At 41.2% G+C, this 20,524-nt stretch overlaps 1 protein-coding gene across 22 annotated transcripts in view; it reads right to left on the reverse strand.

The window, feature by feature from the left end:
• The window catches only part of LOC115155595 (nebulin), a 99,969-nt gene that overhangs the window by 1,780 nt on the left and 77,665 nt on the right, over positions 1-20,524 (reverse strand). For 10 of the 22 annotated variants that reach the window (XM_029702339.1, XM_029702355.1, XM_029702359.1 and 7 more), the window contains 15 exons: positions 17,596-17,691; positions 15,202-15,312; positions 14,849-14,953; positions 13,359-13,463; positions 12,560-12,664; positions 11,302-11,412; positions 9,672-9,782; positions 8,905-9,018; positions 8,438-8,542; positions 8,144-8,248; positions 2,060-2,152; positions 1,450-1,557; positions 1,022-1,208; positions 799-891; positions 421-561 (listed from right to left, as the gene is read on the reverse strand). In XM_029702339.1, coding sequence (XP_029558199.1) covers positions 421-561; positions 799-891; positions 1,022-1,208; positions 1,450-1,557; positions 2,060-2,152; positions 8,144-8,248; positions 8,438-8,542; positions 8,905-9,018; positions 9,672-9,782; positions 11,302-11,412; positions 12,560-12,664; positions 13,359-13,463; positions 14,849-14,953; positions 15,202-15,312; positions 17,596-17,691 — 1,690 coding nt within the window. Of the gene's footprint in view, positions 1-420; positions 562-798; positions 892-1,021; positions 1,209-1,449; positions 1,558-2,059; positions 2,153-2,648; positions 2,742-2,874; positions 3,501-4,081; positions 4,174-8,143; positions 8,249-8,437; positions 8,543-8,904; positions 9,019-9,671; positions 9,783-11,301; positions 11,413-12,559; positions 12,665-13,358; positions 13,464-14,848; positions 14,954-15,201; positions 15,313-17,595; positions 17,692-20,524 lie in introns of those variants that run through there. The other 12 variants (XM_029702342.1, XM_029702343.1, XM_029702344.1 and 9 more) reach the window with 12 other exon arrangements.

Below are 20,524 nucleotides of genomic sequence, written 5' to 3' on the forward strand. Positions count from 1 at the left end.
GTTTGTGTATGTGTGCCATTCAGAGCGTGAATGGGCAAGACAAAAGATTTTAGTACCTTTGAACAGGGTATGGTACCAGTGTGTCAAGAACTGCAACACTGTTGGGTTTTTCACGCTCAACAGTTCCCTGTGTGTATCAAGAATGGTCCACCACCCAAAGGCATCTAGCGAACTTGACATAACTGCGGGAAGCATTGGAGGCTAAATGGGCCAGCATCCCTGTGGAACGCTTTCGACACCTTGTAGAGTCCATGCTCTGAGGCTGTTATGAAGGCAAAAGACGGTGCAACTCAATATTAGGGAGGTGTTCCTAATGCTTTGTACACTCAGTGTCTATGGAATTGGTCCAAAGTGGTTTGGTGGTGTGATATCTGAACTGGGTTGTGATTGTGTGAGGTGGGCCTACTACAATAGACCTACCCATGGAGGAGGTAGCAAAGCCGTTGCTGTACAGGGACACGTGGTGGGCTGGGTCCTCAGACACCTCAGACTTCTCATCACCAACACCACTCATAGCGCTAGTGGAGCGGGAGTGCTCCTTGCTGCGACGCTGGGCTTGGACTGTCACACAGAGGGCAAAGGTCAGGGTTCAACAAAACCTACAAATATTGGTTGCGCTTTATAAATTATTATACATTATTATGATTACAATCTTAATGCTTATAAATGCTTTATAAATTATTATACATTATGAGTAAAATCTTAATGCTTATAAATGCTTTATAAATGATTATATGACAAATCAAAGAGTTTCCTGTGGATTATGCTGTTCAGGTGTGAGGCTTCTCCCTCTCTTACCTGACATCATGTGCAGACTCCTGGACTGGATGTTGTCCTCAGCAGGGTCGTAGTCAAACACAGAGCCGGGGTTGGTGCGCCACACACGTAGATCTGAGGGTGAACAGACAGGTCTTACAGAACGGCTGTTACAACATAGATCAAATGGATGTAGAATAATTGGTCGGTGTTTGTTTGTGGGTCTCGGCACAGCGTGTGTGTGTGTGTGTGCTCGCGTGCGTACCGGTGACTGTCTCCTGTTCGTGCTCCACCACGCGTCTCTTCTCCATCTCCACCACGCGTCTCTGGATACCACGGTAGTTGATGTCGCTGAACTCCTGGGTGTTCTTCTTCACGCGGTCCATCACGGGGTCAGAGGTGGTGGGAGTGAAGCTGCCCTTACTCTTCTCAAAGTCCTGGTGGTATTTCACCTGGACAGAGAGCCGTGGGGTGGTTTTATATCAGTCGGGAATGAGTAATCAACTTGGTATGGCATTTGTTATTACATTTTAATAAAGGACCCAGTGGTAAGACAATAGCTAAACTTTAGTGGTATGGTTTTACATGGGTATGAATTATGAACGTGAGCAATTTTGTCTGGCATGTGTTATTACAAGACTCTTTACAAGCCTACAAGAGATATTATAACATCTCCAAAAAGCATTGACTCACTCCAGAGATGTTGCGCTGGGTCTCCTTGACGCGTCTCATCTCAGGTGTGTCCAGCACAAAGGCAGCCTTGCCCTGCACCTGCTTACGGAAGCTGTCAGAGTACAGCACCTGTGGGACAGCAGAGAGGACAGCAGAGAGGACAGCAGAGGAACAACGTCAGCACCAGTTAAGCCCCTTTATCTGCTGAACCTGTGTGTGACAGAATGTGGCACAACAACGACAACAGATAGGGTCACTCTGAGAAGGGCTTATTATTGGGACCTCAGACGATATTAGCAGGGAGATTCAAACCTTCAGAGTGGGGGGTGGATTAAGAGGGCGTGTCCCAATTCATAATGGAGTTAGGAGGGTGTGTTCCAATCCTTAATTGGGATGTTGGGAGTGGGAGGAAGCCAGGGGAAAAGGAGGAGTTGACTAGTTTCAATAACAAGGCAGAGGGTTAGCCATGATGTACAAATAGATGAGGAGAGCAGAGGATGACTACTGTAGATCTGATTAATGAGGTTAACTAGAGCCAGAAGAAGAACAGGAGGGAGTTAGATGAGAGGGTTAACGTGGGTTCTAAAGGGTTCTAAAGGGGCACACAGGTCCTGGAGGACGGCTGGTGTACCGAGCTAATCTGTTCTTGGTTCCGTTTCGCTCTCTCCATCTCTGGAGTGAACACCTGGGGCGTTCCTTTGGCAGAACTGTCCTTATACAACACCTACAGGGCAGAAGCACAGCCCCCAGGGGACAGTGAGACACACTGCAACAACACAATCCAACACACACCAACACACACTAAAACATCCCAGCCTCCACAGCATGGCAAGGATGTTAGTTGCCACACTAAAACAGGAGATAAATAGCACACATCTTAAAGGTAGAACGCTGCTGTGGAGATACAAATAAAAAAAAGGTTAAGCAAAAACACTCAAAATGTGAGGAAGTAATTTTGAAGAGGGTGTTTTAGCTGAGGTTAGAATGAAGGGAGAGTCAAAGATGATTTACTGAGGGCGGAAGGTGGACGGATAGATTGAAAGGAACGAGGAATGATGGAGAGGGATGATGTGATGTATTAGGATCAGGGTTGATTGTTGATGACAGGGGCTGAACCGATAGAGAAGACAGTTTAAGGAGGTAAGGGAGTATCACGCTCAAATCTCGACTAAACAGTGAAAAACACAGAAACACGTGTTGGCATTGGTTTCCTCTAGTACCGAGCTGATGTTCTTCTGCATCTCACGAACCCTCTTCACCTCCGGTAGGTCTGAGATGGCTGTGCACCGACACAACAAGTCCTTGTACTTTATCTACCCATCAGATCAGCATTATGGTCCCATGCAGAAGAGAGATGGTGTCACAATGGACAAACACACACAGAGAGAGCAACCGTGAACCAGAGACATCGGACAGCAGAGAACAGATTACAGGAAGCACTGTAGCTACAAATGACATTGAACTGTTAATAGCACAAGGGACAAGAGCATATGCAGAAGAATAAAGCTAGATTGAACACATGGGACACAGCAGCAACTTCAGCAAAATCATTTTGGATCATACACCTCCTCTGAAATAATATAGACTATTTAGATATATGCATGTACTCACAGGGAGGGGTTCCTCCACCAACATTTTGTTTAAACATATTGTGGCTTCATGTACCAGAGAACTTGACATGTTTTAATATTCTATTTTTAAATCATTCTCTACTTATAGTACGCTTAATTTTTACATTAGGACATTTAACAGATATAGGTTTTGGGGCTGGGATGAGACTAAAAAGGGTTGGACAGGGGAATTAAAGTGGGGTTGGAGTTGTACAGGGGCGTGCGTAACAGGAGCAGGACAGACAGGAGTATATAAATGAATCAATAAATGAATGAATGAATTGATTGATATACTCCTGTCTGTCCTGCTGATCATCAAGCCCCTGTAGAACTATATGGATGGTAGATGGAGGGTAAAGAACCACAGTATAAAAACCTGTACCATGCTAATGTGTTGCTGGTTGCGTTTAACTCTGTCCATCTCTGGGGGGTCTGATATAGCTGCTCCTCTTTGTACTGAATCTTTAAACAGTAACACAGAGACAACCAGTCAAAAACAGGGTTTATTGCCCACTCAAATAAAAACTAAGGAGATGGTAAACATATGTGGGCTGCCATAAAATGCATGCAAAGGTTTGGGTTATAGTTAGACTACTGTTTCAAAATCTCACAGCACTTCAGTAAAGAAAACGGAAGAAATAGAATTAAAAGACAAAAACATTTTATGATGAAGATTAATAGAAGATTAATAGAAACAAAAAATGGAGAAGAAAAATCAAAAGGGAATTTGTTTGTCTGGTAGGAAACCAACAAATACAAAACCAAGAAAACAAACAAGGGATGAATCTATTTAGAGCTTTAGTTTGGAGGACAATGGAAGTTAAGTCATTTTTGTACCGCTAAGTTATTTTGAAGCGCTAGACTTCATCTTGGCACACAGAAGTCAAAGGTCAGGAGAATTACCACTGATGCTTTAGGGGGCATTATTGGAGGTCAGCTAGGGGTCATACAACAGAGAGGGTGAGAGGTGTTTTGGGGTTTGTTGGTTGGGAAATTATGGGGGGGCCTCCTTTATGGGAGGGACTAGATAGAAACTCGAGTACCGAGATGATGTTCTTCTGCATCTCACGAACGTTCTCCACCCCCGGTAGGTCTGAGATGGCTGTGCCCCGACACAACGAGTCCTTGATCTACTCTAGGGGTTCCATGAGAAACACAGAGACAAAGCAAGACAGATAACAGATATAAAGCACACATACTGGACACTACGCGTATACTACACGTACACTACACGCATACAGCAGCAGCAGCAGCAGCAGCAAGGACGATGGCCTCACTGAAGACAGTGAGAATGCAGCTGGCATAAAGCAGGTAGATAACACAGTTGTGACATTTACATTGCATGTCAACAGTAGTTAAGTGCTTTTGCTTTTACAGAATATACTGCAAATTATATAACACTATGAACTGACTAGGGAACCTCTGAGCGAACGAAAGGTAGATATTTGGTTTAGTTTATTACAGATCTTAGATGTAACGTTAATTAATTATTTTAATGTTCTGATGAGTCTGGTGGCACAATGAACTCTGAGATTAGCACAAACTCTGCAAAACGGGGTTGAAAATGTGGAAAGAAAAAATGGTTGCAATTATATAGAGATTAAAACATTATATGGTGTTTTTTTTTGTTAAATCTGAGATCTGGGGGGGTTCAACATGGAGCCTATGGCATGGAAGCGTAGACTGAGTGAAGACGGGCAGGGTCACACTATAGTGTACCGTGCTAATGTTTGTCTGATTGCATTTAACTCTGTCCATCTCTGGGGTGTCTGACAGAGCTGTTCCTCCTCCCAAGTCCTCTTTGTACCGAATCTTTAAATGGTAAGAGGAGGAAAACAGTAGTGAGTCTTTGTTCTATCGGTTGAGAGGTTGGTGGAGTGATTTGTGCATGGGAAAAAGACAGGGAAAAGACTGCTAGGCCTACAACAGCCAAAGACCAGAAAGAAAACGTTTCTAGATGACACATGACATTACGAGTAATAAAGCATTAAACCTGTTGGCTCAAAGTGTTACCATATGCCGTATTTCATAATGACATTGCTCAAACCAGAGGTCTAAAATCTAAAAATGTTATTAACCTAATACAGAAACACAAGTTTGGCTATGATTAATCTCTCACTATCAGTTCAAGAGGGTAATAAGGGTAATAAGAAAGGGGAGGAAAAGAAAGAAGTGAACATATGCTATTAGAAAAGGTGAAACATATATATATTTTGAAATACTCATGGAGCAGTAGGTATACCCAACTGAAAATCTTTGTATTCTCCTTAACACAAAGAATTTCAGGGCTTTCCTTTATTGATGACACTTTGCCTTTTACGTTTTTAAGGTGGTCTGTCTGGTACTGAAGCTACAGGGAAAAGAGCACAAGTGCAGTTAACATGTCTCCCAATAACAAAAACATCAAGAAAAGAAAAGAGAGATTGGAGTCATTTAAACTCGTTTTTCAACCACTCCACACATTTCTTGTTAACAAACTATAGTTTTGGCAAGTCGGTTAGGACATCTACTTTGTGCATGACACAAGTAATTTTTCCAATAATTGTTTAAAGACAGATTATTTCACTTATAATTCACTGTATCACAATTCCAGTGGGTCAGAAGTTTACATACACTAAGTTGACTGTGCCTTTAAACAACTTGAAAATTCAAGAAAATGATGTCATGGCTTTAGAAGCTTCTGATAGGTGACTTGACATCATTTGAGTCAATTGGAGGTGTACCTGTGGATGTATTTCAAGGCCTACCTTCAAACCCAGTGCCTCAGCTTGACATCATGGGAAAATCAAAAGAAATCAGCCAAGACTTCAGAAAAAAAACTGTAGACCTCCACAAGTCTGATTCATCCTTGGGAGCAATTGCCAAATGCCTGAAGGTACCACGTTCATCTGGACAAACAATAGTACGCAAGTATAAACACCATGGGACCATACAGCCGTCATACCGCTCAGGAAGGAGACGCGTTCTGTCTCCTAGAGATGAACGTACTTTTGTGCGAAAAGAGCAAATCAATCCCAGAACAACAGCAAAAGACCTTGTGAAGATGCTGGAGGAAACAGGTACAAAAGTATCTATATCCATAGTCAAACGAGTCCTATATCGACATAACCTGGAAGGCCGCTCAGCAAGGAAGAAGCCACTGCTCCAAAACCGCCATAAAAAAGCCAGACTATGATTTGCAACTGCACATTGGGACAAAGATTGTACTTTTTGGAGAAATGTCCTTTGGTCTGATGAAACAAAAATAGAACTGTTTGGCCATGATGACAATCGTTATTTTGGGAGGAAAAAGGGGGACGCTTGCAAGCCGAAGAACACCATCACAACCGTGAAGCATGGGGTTGGCAGCATCATGTTGCGGGGGTGCTTTGCTGCAGGAGGGACTGGTGCACTTCACAAAATAGATGGCATCATGAGGGAGGAAAATTACGTGGATATATTGAAGCAACATCTCAAGACATCAGTCAGAAAGTTAAATCTTGGTTGCAAATGGGTCTTCCAAATTGACAATGACCCCAAGCATACTTCCAAAGTTGTGTCAAAATGGCTTAAGGACAGCAAAGTCAAGGTATTGGAGTGGCCATCACAAAGCTCTCACCTCAATCCTATAGAAGATTTGTGGGCAGAACTGAAAAAGCATGTGTAAGTAAGGAGGCCTACAAACCTGACTCAGTTACACCAGCTCTGTCAGGTGGAATGGGCCAAAATTCACCCAACTTATTGTGGGAAGCTTGTGGAAGGCTACCCAAAACTTTTGACCCATGTTAAAAAATTTAAAGGCAATGCTACCAAATACTAATTGAGTGTATGTAAACTTCTGACCCACTGGGAATGTGATGAGAAATAAAAGCTGAAATAATCTTCCTCTCAACTATTATTTTGACATTTCATATTCTTAAAAGAAAGTGGTGATCCTAACTGACCTAAGACAGGGAATTTTTTTCGGATTAAATGTCAGGAATTGTGAAAAACTGACTTTAAATGTATTTGGCTAAGGTGTATGTAAACTTCCGACTTCAACTGTATCTAATAAGCCATTCTGTTATTACATATACTGAACAAAAATATAAATGCAACACGCAACAATTTCAAAGATTTTACTGAGTTACAGTTCATATAAGGAAATCGGTCAATTGAAATGAATTGATTAGGCCCTAATCTAAGGATTTCACATGATTGGGAATACAGATATGCATCTGTTGGTCACAGATACCTTTAAAAAAAAATGGGCCTCAGGATCTCGTCAAGGTATCTCTGTTCATTCAAATTGATATCGATAAAATGCAATTTTGTTCCTTGTCCGTAGCTTATGCCTGCCTGTAACATAACCCCGCCGCCACCATAGGGCACTCTGTTCTCAACGTTGACATGAGCAAACCGCTCGCCCACACAACGCCATACATGTGGTCTGCGGTTGTGAGGCCGGTTGGGCGTACTACCAAATTCTCTCAAACAAGGAGGCAGCTTGTGAGACAAAACTGCACATTTTAGAGTTGCCTTTTATTGTCCCCAGCACAAAGTGCACCTGTGTGATGATCATGCTGTTTAATCAGCTTCTTGATATGCCACACCTCTCAGGTGGATGGATTATCTTGGCAAATAAGAAATGCTAACTAACAGGGATGCAAACAAATTTGTGTGCAAAATTGGATCGAAATAAGCGTTTTTTGGCGTAAGAAACATTTCTGGGATCTATTATTTTATCTTATGAAACATGGGACCAACACTTTACATGTTACATTTATATATTTTTTCAGTGTAAACTAAATTATGAAATAAAAAAAAGTATTGAGCTTGGCTTTTCTGAATCGGTAATTAGATAATAAACATAATGTCCATATGCTGCTGGTTTCTTTTAGTTCAGACAGCACAACACAACATATGTCCATCAAGAAACAATGAACATATACATGTATATAAAGTATTGAAGGTGATACTTTGAAGTCAAGACACTGAAGATGCACAGAGAGACACCTTGCTGCCACTGACTGACATGGGGACATGGTGAACCTGAGACCTGGAACCTAGGCCTTGGTTCCAAACGGAGGGTTCTAAAACGGAAGGTTCTAAAATAGAATGGAGGGTTTTAAAAGGCTTCTACTTACAGTGCTGAAGTTCTTCTGATTCTCACGGACTCTCATCATCTCAGGGGTGTCCAGGACGGGCACATAGTGAGACATGCACTTCTCAGCCTCCTCCCTGTACTTTTTCTGTTGGGACACAGTACACAGAGAGAGAGACGTCACATAAGAGTTTGGTCATTCAACTCTAATGGCAATTTGTTCAAAGCTTATTAGTCTATATCAATCAAATCGATGCAAAATGTATCTACATAGTTTATGAAGAGTTTATGTACACTGTTAATAGACATCCACAGTAGTTTGGCGCATTCCTCTTACCTGGCTGATCATGTTCCTGATATTTTGTGCGTGGAGGATGTCAGGGGTGTCGATAACACTAGTGTAGCTAGCCCTGTCCGCCTCAGCAGTCTGCTTGTACTTTTGCTGAGAAGGGACACAAATTGTAGCTCAGAAACACACTCTTTGTTAAATAACATCAACATGTTCTGATGGAGAGTGGTCGTTCAGTATTCTTGGTACAGTACACAATTACAGTATTGAACATAACAAAGTGGTTATGATTATAGTGTGCATTCATTACATGTAAAATAGCTATACAGCAACTCAGGTATAACGAAGACAGTTGGACAATATGAAATAGCTTCTAGGTTACAAGAAACTGCTTCTCTGGTAGTTATCACCTAAAAAAATATGGCTATAATGTATTATGCTTTTTAAAATTACTGGACTTAATGCACATATTACAAAACAAGGGTGTCTTGGCCCAAAAACCCAGTCCCCCTGACCTGGCTGAGGATGTCTGTAGCATTCCTAGCCCTCATGAAGTCTGGGGTGTCTGTAGCCAGTGCCAACATTCCCTTGCCCTTGATCTCTGTCTCCAATGTCTTCTTGTACTCTTTCTGCAAACAGCCAATTACACACAGTCAAGTCAAACACAATACTATTTATAGTGAGTATTCAAAATAACCACTGGATATTATGTCACATTGGTTTAGGGGCTGCAGAACCAGAAACGTCACAGGTTAAAACATCTTCAGCTAAGGGGATGATTAATGAGACTCCTAGGGAACCGTGAACAGAGAGCTTAGCATCACAAACCAACAGGAACAGATAATGGGATTAAGTTACAAGTGAGGGAGAGTGATGTGAGACAGGAAGGGTCCACTCAGAGCTGAAAGACAGAAGAAGGTTTAGTGTGAATCTCAGTGAAAGTTGTTTCAGACACCATATTATCTGGTTAACCTGGGGAACTACTAGCCTGGTGCCAGATCTATTTGCGCTGTCTTGCCAACTCCTGTAGTCACTGTCAACATTGGAGTTAACAAGACAGCACAAACAGATCTGAGACCAGGCTGGGGGAACGACACTATTAGCTCCACAACTGCGTTGGAAACACATTAGTAATGTCATTAGCCAGAGCCAAGAAGAAAACCAATCAGCTGCCTGGTTAGTTAGGTGATGAAGCAGGAAGAGGAGGAGGAGAAGAAGCACAGGAAGAGGGGGATGAGCGAGGGATTAGAGAAGAAGCCTGTTCCATCTGTAGCAGTCCTACCTGACTCAGGATAGCAGTGGCGTTCCTTGCTCTCAAAAGCTCAGGAGTTTCCTCAAAAACAGTTAGCCCTTTACCCTTCACCCCCTCCTCTAGATCCCTCCTGTAATCTCTCTACAGGGCGGAAGGAAGAACAGAAAGGCTGCAGAGAGACAGGCAGGGTAACACAGGCAGGGCACACAGACAGGACACGGTACGGTAAAGGCTCAGGTGGCAGTACCGCTCACCCATAGATGCTCAAAGCCACCAAGTCTTGCCTTCAGATTATGACAGACCAGTTCTGGTTTTGGTTGACATGTATTGAGTTGCCAAATTGGACATTATTCTTATTTTTTACAATAAGTATTATGACCAATAGACATATTAAATTAGACAATGGAAAGACATTGGTGAGTTTGGTAAGCAGCCTGATTAAAAAAACAATCCCATTTTATCAAACAATAGGACAATAAATACACACCGAATATTTTGTACAAGACAGTTTGTTCATGAGGCTCTTTGTGAAAAGCACTCATGCCTACATTTCATTAGGGCATAATGCACAGGAAACACAGGAAACAGGGTTCATTTACAAAGCCAAACCAGACAGAAAAAGCAGATGGACAAAGCAGACAAATGCAGACAGTTGTTTTGCACCAAACTTCCTGTAGTGTCCTACTAGATGGAGGGAATGGTTGTTTAGAACCAAACCTCCAGTATTGTCCTACTAGATGGAGGGAATGGTTGTTTAGAACCAAACCTCCAGTATTGTCCTACTAGATGGAGGGAATGGTTGTTTAGAACCAAACCTCCAGTATTGTCCTACTAGATGGAGGGAATGGTTGTTTTGAACCAAACCTCCAGTATTGTCCTACTAGATGGAGGGAATGGTTGTTTTGAACCAAACCTCCAGTATTGTCCTACTAGATGGAGGGAATGGTTGTTTTGCACCAAACCTCCAGTATTGTCCTACTAGATGGAGGGAATGGTTGTTTTGCACCAAACCTCCAGTATTGTCCTACTAGATGGAGGGAATGGTTGTTTGCACCAAACCTCCAGTATTGTCCTACTAGATGGAGGGAATGGTTGTTTTGAACCAAACCTCCAGTATTGTCCTACTAGATGGAGGGAATGGTTGTTTTGAACCAAACCTCCAGTATTGTCCTACTAGATGGAGGGAATGGTTGTTTTGCACCAAACCTCTTGTAGTGTCCTACGAGATGGAGGGAACTAAACAAGTCAGGATGTCAACATAGATGACAGCGCAGACATGACAATAAAACAAATTCTACAACTAAAACAGTCATGCAGCATTACTATGGTACTATGAACATGGAAAAGGGTGTATTTATTATGTGTAATAGTCATAGAGTGTATTATCTTCAGGTGGCGAACCATGCAAGCTGACCACATCTAACCTGGGTGTGACAGAACAATTAAGAAAAAGTCACAAGTGGGATTAAAAGAACGAGGGCTGTGGTGGTTGTGGGGGACTTAGTACGATTACCAGGGGTGGGTGAAGAGGAGGATGAGAATGAGGAGGAGAGTGAATAACTGGATGAGGAGGAGGAGAAGGAGGAGGGGAATAAGGAACTGGAGGAGGAGGAGGAGAAGAATGAGGAGTTGAAAGAGGTGGTAAATGCCCGTTCGTTACCTCGCTGGCTATTTTGGTGGCATGTCTGACATGTAACATGGCAGGGGTGACCTCCAAGCCTGAGAGGTTCTTTCCCTTTATGGACTCCTCATATTCCTTATGATAGTCTTTCTATTAGCCACAAAGATAAGACAAGTGACAGACACAGCTGAGATACTACGTATAACATCCAAGCGTAGTAAGTCCACAGTCACAATGCAAGCTTCACCTCAATATTCTTACTGAGAACAAATCAGGGGTGTATTGCTTTACGCATTACCACAGTATACCTCTGGTGTGGGTAGTGTTTTTGTACACACAATATAATATTTGAAACCTTTGTGTGTTTGCGCATGTATAATAGTGCTCTTTTGTGTATGGAGCCAAGTCTTCTTCAGCAGTCAATAGTTTAAACATGTTCCCTAAATTAAATCACCGCAGCATGGTAAGTCTTATGTTCTGCGTCAGTCTGTCTGCGTACTAGCAGGGAAACATGATTACCAGACACTAGCAGGGAAACATGATTACCAGACACTAGCAGGGAAACATGATTACCAGACACTAGCAGGGAAACATGATTACCAGACACTAGCAGGGAAACATGATTACCAGACACTAGCAGGGAAACATGATTACCAGACACTAGCAGGGAAACATGATTACCAGACACTAGCAGGGAAACATGACTACCAGACACTAGCAGGGAAACATGACTACCAGACACTAGCAGGGAAACATGACTACCAGACACTAGCAGGGAAACATGACTACCAGACACTAGCAGGGAAACATGACTACCAGACACTAGCAGGGAAACATGATTACCAGACACTAGCAGGGAAACATGATTACCAGACACTAGCAGGGAAACATGATTACCAGACACTAGCAGGGAAACATGACTACCAGACAGACATCCAGTACCATACCTTAACCCTGGATCATCAGAGGAACATTTGGATTTCTGAACTTACAGTACATCATGTGTCAGTGCCATAGAAATCTGTTATAGGTGCTAGTGCCAGTGCTTACCTTTCACATCAAACTACACATAGGGAAAGTACAGTTCACAGACATTGTAGTAATTATGGAGAACACACAAGTCTACAGAATCTCCAAATACCACCCCAGAAATACAGTACAGATACATTGTCAGGCAAAAACAGTTGAGTGTTCCGTGTTCTCTTCTGAGCATCAGTGAAACTCCAAACTGCAAAGTAAAATGGTTGTTTGAACCAACAGCTAGATATTGGGTTGAAACGATATAATGTCTATTTACCGCGCTCTGCATGTGCTGGGCCTCCTTAGCCGTCACATAGGTGGGGGTCTCGAAGTCCAGCATGGCCTTTCCTTTAGCCTTCTCATACTTCTCCTTGTACTTCACCTGTCAGACAAACAGGAGTCAGACAAATATATTCACAATATCATAGTCTCTAAATGTATTTATTGAATAAAGTTGACTTACTTTATTGAATAAATATGACTAAATAGGCCATTTAAGGTTACCATTGAGGCCTAAAAGATACCAACTGGGCTATAAGACCATAACAGTGTAACAAGTTGTCTTCAGAACACACTGACAGGGTTTATGACACAGGTTTGTTTCAATATGGTGAATTCTGGTCCAGATATCGTTTCCACTTAAATGAGGGGAAGTTCATTTTTCCCTTCTAATCCAGAGGGCAAAATTACTCCACACACAATGGAAGAACGGGAACCAGTTTATAAGGAGTGCGGTATAAACCTCTCAGGTTTAATGATGGTGTGACGAGTGAATTCATTAAAAAATGACTTACGTAATAACACACAGCCCAACCAACACTTCCAGTAAATCTATTTTTGAAGTCAACAATACAAACACTAATTATGTCTCAAAGTGTTCCACTATTTAATGATTTTACAGGTAGGAGAAGAAACCTGGGAGAATTCAGAATTTAGATTCGCCGGTCACACGATGAATTGTAATGTTGGAGAGATGATTTTCAAACAGGAAGTTGACATCTCAAACACAGGAAGTTAAAACCGGGTGATGCCAATAGGACTGGTTCATAGGTCGTCCCATACATTGGCCCACTTACGTGACTCTGTAGTTCTGAAGCCTCCTTGTGATGAAGCTGTTCTGGTGAGTCAGCAATCATGAGGTAGTGACCCTTACTGTCCTCATGTTTCTTCTTGTACTGGTACTAAGAGGGAATCAGCGCCCAATAAACAGCTCAGTACAATGGCGTAGGGAAAAAGAGCCACTGTCGTTAGCTCACTCAATGCCACCCATTTAAATATATATATTTTTTAACAAGAATGTTTTATAAAAAGTTAAGGAGTGGGAATAAAAAGGAATAAAAATAATGAAATGAAAGAAAATGAAAAAAGAAAGAGTGAGGCAGAAAGTTCTGAGCGTCAGTGGTTATAGAAGACTAAGTTATGATATACTAAGTTAGATTTTTATGAAGAAAAGAGGAAGAAATAAATTCTGCACACGATAACATGCTAGACAGAGACGATGTGTGAAAAAGACTAATCTAGACCAAAGATTAATAAAAAAAGACATGGAAAAGAAGGTTACAGCAGGTTCTAGTACTAGTATTGGGAGAACAAGGGGTTATGTGAGGAAGTTTGTAGGTCAAAGGTGAGAAGGGTCAGGGTCACTACCAGATGATGTCCTTGAGGATTAACTCACTATTGATTTGTGTTTTACTATAGCTTAGATAAGCAAAGCAGGACAAAACGGGTTGAAATGACGTCATTCCAACTACATTCCAACTATTTCTGGTTGTAAACTGGTTGAAATGACGTCATTCCAACTACATTCCAACTATTTCTGGTTGTAAACTGGTTGAAATGACGTCATTCCAACTTCATTACAACTATTTCTGGTTGTAAACTGGTTGAAATGACGTCATTACAACTACATTCCAACTATTTCTGGTTGTAAACTGGTTGAAATGACGTCATTCCAACTACATTCCAACTATTTCTGGTTGTAAACTGGTTGAAATGACGTCATTCCAACTACATTCCAACTATTTCTGGTTGTAAACTGGTTGAAATGACATCACTACAACTACATTGTAACTATTTCTGGTTGTAAACTGGTTGAAATGACGTCATTCCAACTACATTCCAACTATTTCTGGTTGTAAACTGGTTGAAATGACGTCATTCCAACTACATTCCAACTATTTCTGGTTGTAAACTGGTTGAAATGACATCACTACAACTACATTGTAACTATTTCTGGTTGTAAACTGGTTGAAATGACATCATTACAACTTCATTCCAACTATTTCTGGTTGTAAACTGGTTGAAATGACGTCATTCCAACTACATTCCAACTATTTCTGGTTGTAAACTGGTTGAAATGACATCATTACAACCAGATGTGCCTGCTGGGAGAGAGCTAGGGAGAGCCAGTGATTCCTAATGATATGGAAGGACTAGGTTGGAGGGTTGCCGTGGCGAGGCGGTTGGTTTTTGAGAAGGCGGTTGTTACGCAACGCGGGATGATGGTGATGAAGGCACTACCGGGATTCAAGACGGTGGTACAAGGGCTTATGTGAGATTGTCTTACGTCACTGGACAGCTTGCTGGTGCTCAGGTTGTGCTGCATGGACAGAGACTCTGCCATGTCGGTTACAGGTTTGTGCAGCTTCTTCAGGTCACCCTTGTACTTCACCTGTGAGATGAGAAGACAGACAAAGGAACATCATCGTATTATAGAGAACAATTAATCATTATAATATAGTGTAATTATTATATAAATATATTTTTATAGAGTTTTCTATAGTACATCTCATGAACTACTTGGTCCCGGTTGCTTGGTATATCTTTGATAAACCCCTGTGAGTAAAGACCTCTTAGCTCGAATGAGTATTTAACATATTAAAAGAGTGGTACTCCTACTTGGGTAAGTGCAACACGTACCTCACTAGCCAGCTGGTGTGCATCCTTCTGAGTCTTGTAAACAACACTTTCCTTCATGTCATACTTTGGCCTGAGTCCCTTCTCCTTGTCATACTTGGCCTTGTACTGCACCTGGAGGGATATCATACAGCAGTGTGTGTGTTAGTCTCAGTCTGATTGTGTCTGTGAGGAAGGTAAGCCAATAAAATCAGACGCAGAGAGAGTAGAGGAGAAAAACAGTACACCAGAATACAGTATTCGGTCACATAATATAAAAATGGCTCATGGTTAGTTCAATGATTTTAGAGGGATCCAAATTCAGAATTTCTGAATCAATGTAACTCCTTACTGTACTCTGTTATTAGCCCTTGTTATACAGCATAACCATTTGAAGTCAAAAACCATAGGTTGCCTTCTAGGAATAATTTGATATAATGTATCTGGTGGGTATAACACATGAATAAATAAGCATTCTTTTTTACTTTCAATGAGCAAACTAAGCCCAGAAGGCAATTAAGACATAACAGTCAGGGGAAACAAATGTACACACAGAACATTTACTTCATATATAGGCTGTTGGAACAGTATATATGGTAGTCAGGAATAGAAAATGAGGGAGAAAGTGATGCTGGGATCCCATTGCAGAGAGAGTCTGAGGTACTCCTAATCAGTAGAGGAAACAGCTGAAGAAAAGTCAGGGAGAGAGAGAGAAACAGGGAAAGAGAGAAACACCAGGGAGAGAGAGAGAGAAACAGGGAAAGAGAGAAACACCAGGGAGAGATAGAGAGAGAAAGAAGGAGAGATAGAGAGAGAAACACCAGGGAGAGATAGAGAGAAAGAGGGAGAGAGGAACATCGAGGAGAGATAGAGAGAGAAAGAGGCAGAGATAGAGAGAGAAACACCAGGGAGAGATAGAGAGAAAGAGGGAGAGAGAGGAACACCAGGGAGAGATAGAGAGAGAAACACCAGGGAGAGATAGAGAAAGAGGGAGAGAGAGAAACACCAGGGAGAGATAGAGAGAAAGAGGGAAAGAGAGGAAAATTGGGGAGAGATAGAGAGAGAAAAAGGGAGAGAGAGAAACACCAGGGAGAGATAGAGAGAGAAAGAGGGCGAGATAGAGAGAGAAACATCAGGGAGAGATAGAGAGAGAAAGAGGGAGAGATAGAGAGAGAAAGAGGGAGAGAGAGAAACACCAGGGGGAGATAGAGAGAGAAACACAAGGGAGAGATAGAGAGAGAAAGAGGGAGAGAGAGAAACATCGGGGAGAGAGAGAGAGAAACACCAGGGAGATAGAGAGAGAAAGAGGGAGAGAGAGAGAAACACCAGGGAGAGATAGAGAGAGAAACACCAGGGAGAGAGAGAGAGAGAGAAACACCAGGGAGAGAGAGAGAAACACCAGGGAGAGAGAGAGAGAGAAACACCAGGGAGAGAGAGAGAGAGAAACACCAGGGAGAGAGAGAGAGAAACACCAGGGAGATAGAGAGAGAGAAACACCAGGGAGATAGAGAGAGAGAAACACCAGGGAGATAGAGAGAGAGAAACACCAGGGAGATAGAGAGAGAGAAACACCAGGGAGATAGAGAGAGAGAAACACTAGGGAGATAGAGAGAGAGAAACACCAGGGAGATAGAGAGAGAAACACCAGGGAGATAAAGAGAGAAAGAGGGAGAGAGAGGAATGAGGACTGTGTAAATCCAATAGAAATGAGCAAAATAATCTTCTAATTATAATATGCTCCAAATGAAAAGGCAGTGACAGAACTTCTGGCAAACTAATAAAATGGTTCTCATAGGGGTCAACTCTGTCTCCTACTGTTACACAATGAGTTGTGAATAAGATACCTTAGATAAGCTTTGATACAGGATGTACACAGTCCTCATAGCACAGAGATAATTCTGTAATTCTGTAGATTGATGCAACAACAATAAGCCCATGGCACAGTATCACTGCAGGGGTCATACCACATTCAGACATTTATCCTTTAACATGTTGATCCAACTCATAAAAAATAAATAAAAAATAAACATCTATTTAATATTTTTCATTGACTTTTAGGAAAATAGTTATTGCATCACCATGCTTGTCTATGTTTGGCGACCAGCGAAGCTTGCGATGGGAGAGATACAAAGAAGGTAGCTACAGATATAAGGGAAATAAAACAAAAAGGACTGGAGGTAAAATGAAAACAAGAAAATTGAGGAAAAAGGGAGACAAACGATCAAATCATAACAGAAATGAAAAAATGTCCTCTTGAATTATGGAAGCAGAGGTGCCCCAACAAACGCTCCCAGAAATCAATCAATCAGTGAGTCATTGAATAGAAGGAGAAAAGAAGTCACAAGGCACAGACAGGAAGTTGCAGGAAGTTGCAGCCCATTGGTCCCCGCCCCAGGGTCTCAGGTATTCCTTTCTTACATTACTAGTCAGGGCACTCATTTTCTTAAGGTGGCGGCTCTGAGGAGTATCGATGGAAGCAGCTCCGTGGAGGGAGGGCCTGGCTTCCAACTCCTCCTACAAAGCAGCAGTAAGACGGCAGGGTGAGAAAACAAAGACACAACAGGATGGAGGGAGCAAGTAGAGATAGGGGATTAGGGAGGGAGGGATGGATGGACCCAGCAGGCAAAACTGCTTGAAATGATGTCGTTTCAACATTGTAACAACACTACAACTCTGCATTACAACACAGTTTTGCCTGCTGAGAGACAGTACAGGGGAGAGGAATATAAGTATATGGAGGAAAGGGAGAGGGCTATACCGGGGTAGTACAGGTATTAAGAGGACTATATTAACATGTAACTATGGAGAGGGCTATAGGGAGTATATTAACATGTAACTATGGAGAAGAGATGGAGAGGACTATAGGGAGTATATTAACATGTAACTATGGAGAGGAGATGGAGAGGACTATAGGGAGTATATTAACATGTAACTATGGAGATGACTATAGGGAGTATATTAACATGTAACTATGGAGAGGACTATAGGGAGTATATTAACATGTAACTATGGAGAGGACTATAGGGAGTATATTAACATGTAACTATGGAGAGGAGATGGAGAGGACTATAGGGAGTATATTAACATGTAACTATGGAGATGACTATAGGGAGTATATTAACATGTAACTATGGAGAGGACTATAGGGAGTATATTAACATGTAACTATGGAGAGGAGATGGAGAGGACTATAGGGAGTATATTAACATGTAACTATGGAGATGACTATAGGGAGTATATTAACATGTAACTATGGAGAGGACTATAGGGAGTATATTAACATGTAACTATGGAGAGGACTATAGGGAGTATATTAACATGTAACTATGGAGAGGACTATAGGGAGTATATTAACATGTAACTATGGAGAGGACTATAGGGAGTATATTAACATGTAACTATGGAGAGGAGATGGAGAGGACTATAGGGAGTATATTAACATGTAACTATGGAGAGGACTATAGGGAGTATATTAACATGTAACTATGGAGAGGACTATAGGGAGTATATTAACATGTAACTATGGAGAGGGCTATAGGGAGTATATTAACATGTAACTATGGAGAGGAGATGGAGAGGACTATAGGGAGTATATTAACATGTAACTATGGAGAGGACTATAGGGAGTATATTAACATGTAACTATGGAGAGGACTATAGGGAGTATATTAACATGTAACTATGGAGAGGAGATGGAGAGGACTATAGGGAGTATATTAACATGTAACTATGGAGAGGACTATAGGGAGTATATTAACATGTAACTATGGAGAGGACTATAGGGAGTATATTAACATGTAACTATGGAGAGGACTATAGGGAGTATATTAACATGTAACTATGGAGAGGAGATGGAGAGGACTATAGGGAGTATATTAACATGTAACTATGGAGAGGACTATAGGGAGTATATTAACATGTAACTATGGAGATGACTATAGGGAGTTTATTAACATGTAACTATGGAGATGACTATAGGGAGTATATTAACATGTAACTATGGAGAGGGCTATAGGGAGTATATTAACATGTAACTATGGAGAGGACTATAGGGAGTATATTAACATGTAACTATGGAGAGGACTATAGGGAGTATATTAACATGTAACTATGGAGAGGAGATGGAGAGGACTATAGGGAGTATATTAACATGTAACTATGGAGAGGACTAGAGGGAGTATATTAACATGTAACTATGGAGAGGACTATAGGGAGTATATTAACATGTAACTATGGAGAGGAGATGGAGAGGACTATAGGGAGTATATTAACATGTAACTATGGAGAGGACTATAGGGAGTATATTAACATGTAACTATGGAGATGACTATAGGGAGTTTATTAACATGTAACTATGGAGATGACTATAGGGAGTATATTAACATGTAACTATGGAGAGGGCTATAGGGAGTATATTAACATGTAACTATGGAGAGGACTATAGGGAGTATATTAACATGTAACTATGGAGAGGACTATAGGGAGTATATTAACATGTAACTATGGAGAGGAGATGGAGAGGACTATAGGGAGTATATTAACATGTAACTATGGAGAGGACTAGAGGGAGTATATTAACATGTAACTATGGAGAGGACTATAGGGAGTATATTAACATGTAACTATGGAGAGGAGATGGAGAGGACTATAGGGAGTTTATTAACATGTAACTATGGAGATGACTATAGGGAGTATATTAACATGTAACTATGGAGAGGACTATAGGGAGTATATTAACATGTAACTATGGAGAGGACTATAGGGAGTATATTAACATGTAACTATGGAGAGGAGATGGAGAGGACTATAGGGAGTATATTAACATGTAACTATGGAGATGACTATAGGGAGTATATTAACATGTAACTATGGAGAGGACTATAGGGAGTATATTAACATGTAACTATGGAGAGGACTATAGGGAGTATATTAACATGTAACTATGGAGAGGAGATGGAGAGGACTATAGGGAGTATATTAACATGTAACTATGGAGATGACTATAGGGAGTATATTAACATGTAACTATGGAGAGGACTATAGGGAGTATATTAACATGTAACTATGGAGAGGACTATAGGGAGTATATTAACATGTAACTATGGAGAGGAGATGGAGAGGACTATAGGGAGTAAATTAACATGTAACTATGGAGAGGACTATAGGGAGTAAATTAACATGTAACTATGGAGATGACTATAGGGAGTATATTAACATGTAACTATGGAGAGGACTATAGGGAGTATATTAACATGTAACTATGGAGAGGAGATGGAGAGGACTATAGGGAGTTTATTAACATGTAACTATGGAGATGACTATAGGGAGTATATTAACATGTAACTAT

Source organism: Salmo trutta, chromosome 20 (assembly GCF_901001165.1).
Source record: "Salmo trutta chromosome 20, fSalTru1.1, whole genome shotgun sequence".
Taxonomy (NCBI): Eukaryota; Metazoa; Chordata; class Actinopteri; order Salmoniformes; family Salmonidae; genus Salmo; species Salmo trutta.